This window comes from Ceratosolen solmsi, unplaced genomic scaffold (assembly GCF_000503995.2).
Source record: "Ceratosolen solmsi marchali unplaced genomic scaffold, CerSol_1.0 scaffold47, whole genome shotgun sequence".
Classification (NCBI taxonomy): domain Eukaryota; kingdom Metazoa; phylum Arthropoda; class Insecta; order Hymenoptera; family Agaonidae; genus Ceratosolen; species Ceratosolen solmsi.
In genome coordinates, this window is record NW_011948419.1 from 8,087,771 (window position 1) to 8,093,465 (window position 5,695).

General features: G+C 26.7%; 1 protein-coding gene across 2 annotated transcripts; it reads left to right on the forward strand.

The window, feature by feature from the left end:
* Window positions 1–358: 358 nt before the first annotated feature.
* LOC105360652 (CUE domain-containing protein 2-B) lies at window positions 359–5,689 on the forward strand. Of its 2 annotated transcripts, none has more exons than XM_011497617.1 (5): window positions 359–566; window positions 1,445–1,534; window positions 2,044–2,386; window positions 3,068–3,241; window positions 5,368–5,689. In XM_011497617.1, exons 2-5 carry the CDS (start codon window positions 1,446–1,448, stop codon window positions 5,629–5,631), a joined length of 870 nt encoding a protein of 289 aa, XP_011495919.1. In that variant the 5' UTR covers window positions 359–566; window position 1,445; the 3' UTR covers window positions 5,632–5,689. The 2 variants fall into 2 exon arrangements, with proteins under 2 accessions (XP_011495919.1, XP_011495918.1); XM_011497616.1 differs by having other exon boundaries at window positions 359–553.
* The last annotated feature ends 6 nt before the right edge of the window (window positions 5,690–5,695 follow it).

Consider the following 5,695-nt stretch of genomic DNA (forward strand, 5'->3'; position numbering starts at 1 on the left):
AAAAATAAATAAGCAAGTAATGTAAAACGGGCAGCAACTTCTGTCATAATCAGATAATTTCTGGAAAATATGTGAGCTGCGACACCCTCACCTCAATTGGCCATGATTATCTGCAATTCGTCAAAATCTATCCCGGCGAGTGTCGAAAAGGTAAAGACGGACGAATGTGGAGCAAAATTGCAAGGTAGGCTAACAGCTAGCTATAACAGGAGGAAGCTAGTGGGGGCTCAAGGAGGAGATAACGACGGCAGCGGCGGCAGCAACGGCGCGAACAGGAAGCGCTGAAATACTGATGGCGAGTCTGAGAGAGAAAGAGAGAGAGAGAGAGAGAGAGAGAGAGAGAGAGAGAGAGAGCGAAGCGAGCCAATTGTCAAATTCAAGGCTCGATTCCTTGTACACACAAAAGAGGGAAGGGCGTCATTCTGTTTTATCTCGAGTGTCTTCCCTCCAAGCCGCAACCTCACGAGGTGTGGCTATTATTAAAAATTACGCCTGCCTGACTGGTATCTCCTCAGTCGTCAACGCGACTCTCTCACATAAACATACTAAGCAGGTTAGAAACTATTGTACGTATGCTACGCTATGTATAATTGGAACTGTGGGTTCCCCATTCTGTCTCTCTCTCTGTCTCTCTCACTATTTCGATTGCATTCATACTTTCAGGCTTCAACTATTGTTTATTATATTTCGCCCCTAAAAATTAAAGATAGGCGACAATTATTCTGAACAAAGCCACACATTGCATGTGATATATGTAGGCAAATTTATTTATTTACAGTTTACTCTACATTTAGTCTGCTATATTTGTTTACTAAGATAACAAATCTAGTAACTCGCCTTTTCATTAGAACGACCCGGGAATAGCTTTCTCTCTGTCTTTCTTTACGTCTCTTCCCCCTTATGCACGTAAGCGTGCATAGTCGTATACACACCAGATATACACACATGCACTCTCTCTCTCTCTCTCTCATTCTGTCGCTATTCGATGTGAACTAAACACAATCGATCGAAGAGGCCTTTTGAACTGGTGTTGACTTTCTTCATCTTACACATCTATTTGTCTATCATTTATCACTTTACTTTCCAAATTTTTATATGAAATATTGTTTTATGCCCCTTTAATACTTATTGATATTCTTTGGTATCTTCTCTCTTGTATTGTAATGGCAAAGTTTAATATTGTTTTTAAATACCGTTCTAAGAAAATCACTTTACCTTTCCATATTTTATATAGTATCAATCAGTATTTATATGCACACTTAGGATTCAATATTTTTGATGCATTATAGAATTAATATTTAAACTTAATCAATCTATCTTTCTTACCTAATAATCTGTTTTATATGAACAAATTAATTAGTGAAGGAATATTATAACAGGATTCTTTATTCAATTTTATAAAGTATAATTACAAATTTATTAAAGTAATATATATTATTTTTAGGATGAATCGTACTATGAGTGAAAAAGAAGAATTAGTGAAGAAATCGTTATTCAGTTTCGTTAGGAAGCAAGTACCAACTGCTCAATTGAAGTAAATAATTTATTTATATATTTAAACAAATAGGCTAATTTTATAAATGTAAATAAAATTAAATATATACTTAAAACTTCTAAGTCATATAAATCAATGTTATTGTAAACAAAAAAAGTTATATTATATATTTAATAAATAACAAAAAATGCTTTATTGACATTCTTATGAAAATATATGCTAAATATACCATGTATTAATACTGTGCCCAAAATACTAATAAATTTATTTATTTTTATTTATTTTAAATAAATAATATATTTTAAAATAGAATTGTATTCATTTCAGATATTACAGTTTAATATATTAACATATTAATTGAAACACTTAATTCGTATCTTATACTGTTGTATCCTACAGACAAAATGAGAAGTAATCTAAGAGACTGTTATTAAATACATACATTAAAATATCATTTCACTTAAAAAATATTATAATGAGAATAAAATTTTTAATACGTAAGTTAATTCAATAATTTCAATAACTAATTATAATAATTTGTTTTGAAGCTTAATAGATGATATTGTTCTGGGGTATGTGGTGAGTATGGTAGAAGAAAGTGCTTTAGAAGATGAATTAGATGTTGAAGGAGTTAGTGAAATGGTTTCAGCTTGCCTTCCTGAATTTTCATCAATTAAAAAAGAAGCTGTATCTAAATGGCTATTTGATATTGAAAATCAGCTACGCGAAGATAGTAAAGAGAACAATAGAAGTGCTCAGCAACACGATCCACTAAGTTGTTTAAGTTTAGCAGCATTGTTACCACCTGAACCTCAACAAACTACAAGAGTTCATCATTTATCAGAAACAAGTGATGCTGGTAGTGATTCCAGTGGAGAATATTTTACTGAGGTGAGCCACTTACTATTTAATCAGCAATTTATCTATATAAAAATATATGATAATATATCATTTCTTATTCAACATTCAAATTAAATTTATTACTAAACGCATGTTATAATTTATATATAATCTACACAAATAATGTAAACAACTTTATAAAAATTATTAGATTAACTGATTATAAATGATATATTTTAATTAAAAAAAAATTTTGAATTTAAAAAAGATCTGACAATTTTGAATAATATTGCTTTAATGAAATTTATATTTCTAATTCAAATATTTGGCAAATTTATTTTGACTTTAATAAAATAGAAATTTTACAAAATATTTAAAATGTTTATACTATAAATTGTTACTTTCTATTATATTTAAAATATAATATTAATATAATATAATATTATATTCAATAATAAGCTATGAATAATAAAAAATTTAAGCATGAAATAAATAACATTAAAATTTCTTAACATTTTAAGAAATTAATTTAAGAAATTAACCTGTAGAATTATCTATTATCTTATTTTGTAATATAAATGTTAATTGTAAAATATAAAATTTTTCTTTAAATTAATAAGAAGAATATTGTTATAAAAATTTTAATTTACTTAAAAATACAAAATTATATTATTAAATACTATTTGAAGCTTATCAAACTAGAACTTTTATATTTAAAATCAATTATTATAGGAGTCTTCCTGGGACCAAGTGGCACTTTTACAAGAGATGTTTCCAGGAGCAAGTTCTGCTGAAGCACGTCATTGTTTGGCTGTGGCCGGAGGTGATATTGCAAAAGCAGCTCAACTTGCCCTTCATAGGCGAGAAGCTGGACAAAGTATTGTTAGCAATCTTGCTTTTCTTACAGTAAGCAATTTATCAATATTTTAAAATTTTTTAACATGTCTTACATAAAAACAGACAACAACAAAATATTTATGATAGTTCTAATTAAGTAAATATTTGAATGAAATTTCAATATAATAAAATTATCTTTTAAATTAATCAAAGAATAGAAAGTGTTAGTTGTCATTTTAATCTCATTGAAATTAATCTCTTTTGTATAAATAATATTGCATGTTCATTCAATAATTTAACTTGAACTAAAAAAATTTAAATTAAGCAGAATAAAATGTTCAATAGATAAAATAATTAGCACACATTTTAAATAATGCATTGTATATGTAACTTAAATATGAAAGAAGATTACTTAACCTCCAATATAATTCTTCGGAATTTATCAAATTTTAATTGTGATAAAATATCATTGACAAAGAGTATTTGTTTTTACATATAAAGCTTTATAAATTTTATGATAAAAAAATATTTTTTATATGCTACCTATTTTTGTATCTATTTATATTCTATTTTTATATTGATGATATATCATGGCATATCATGAATTATACAGTTTCTGTATATTATATACAAAGAATTTATTTATTTAGACATCAGTGTATTGATAATCTAGGTAGCTATTTCATGTAAATTTATATATTTTCAATTATGTCAAGTAATTTTGTAATAATTTTTTATTTTAAATATTATTTTTAGTCCTCAGCATTTTAAAATGAAATAAAATATTTTGATATAAATATATTTGATTCAAGTATTTTAATTGATTACTATATCTTATATCTTGTTTCTTTGTATCATTAGGAATTTATAATTTATTAATATTTTCATTAAGTGTACATTCTACAAGTTAGAATAATTGTATAGATAAATTCTTATTAATTCTAGTTTAATACAATATTAGAATACAAAAAAATTTTGTAATTGTTAACGTTTTTTATATAGATTTACTTACATAATACAAATAATTTTTTTCTTATTTGATATTTTTTTTTAATTTTTCTGAATAGATCAACCAAATAATAATTTGACCAACTCATGTAAAAATAAAATTCAATAGATTGGTAAATATTTATTAACATGAATATGTAATCAAAATAGATATTGATACTCCCTACTAGTCAATGATTATATTAAATTATCTTCTGTTATAAATGATACTTAACCGTGTATGTATTATACTTACCATATATATATGCAATAGGATTATGTTAGTATGTTGAAAGTTAGGAGTGTGAGAGATGCCAATATATAGAATTTTGATGATTTTGTAAAATATTTTAAATATATTTATAGCATGTTAATGTAATAGCAAATACAAAATATCATTGAAATTTATAATTTAAAAAAATATATAATTTTCAAAAACTTGGTTACATTAAAATTTGCTCATCAATAAATAATTAAAAAATCTAATATGTATATTCATTGCGTAAAACTAATAATAATTATATAAAATAATTATATACTATTAAACATAGTATTATAAAAATTATATTTAATCTTGATAATTTCTAGCCAAATTATAAAAATTTTTATATTTAATAAGTTTAATATATTTAATAGAAAATAACAAAGTTACATTCCATATTATAAACGTAAAAATATATATACACGCATACATTATGCACACATAAATATAAATGCACGTACGTACATTTGTAATTACATAAATTTTGTTATTTATAATAGTTTAAATTTATAAAAACAAATATTTTTTAACAATAATAATCCTTTTATTCTGTATTTGTAATATTATGTGAATGGCGTTATAAACTAGTAATTGTTAAATAACAGTGATTGAATTCGATAAAAAAAGATTTTTTAATTATGACTTTCTTTCCTTTTGAATTATGAGAAGATAAGATAATTATTTTAATTTTTAATAAAATACATTATTCACTCTATTGTGTGAAGTATTTTTATAAAATAAGTATGATTTCAACCTAATTTAAGCCTTAAATGAAAAACAGTTTTTTTATTTTATATTAATACATAGGCAGTTGAAACATAAGAAATAAAAGGAAGAATAGTTGTAGCTGTACCAATGAACAATTGATTTATTATGGCCTAACATATTTACAAGCTTATATAGCCAAACGAAAAAACATAAATGACGCGCTTTGTGTGCCCTTTAGCCAAACGGACGGAACAAAACACGCGTGAATGACGAGGAGCTGAAGGCTCGGATAATAAATCGATACAGCTACGTTGATCGGGACGATGACTCGCGGGAACATCGACCGGTCGCACCCAAAACCGAGCCGAAGAAACTTGTGCGGTACTTAGATAACAAGATCGTCTCGGTAAAAGGTGAACGGTATACGGAGGTGAAACGCGGTGGTGAAGACGAGGATGGCGAGGAGGTCGGTCGCAAACCCCGAGGTCACTGTCGCCTGTAACCAGTCACCCCGCCTCCACCCCCTGATCCACCTCCTGGAGGCGATTCTTTCAGCCAAGCCCGCC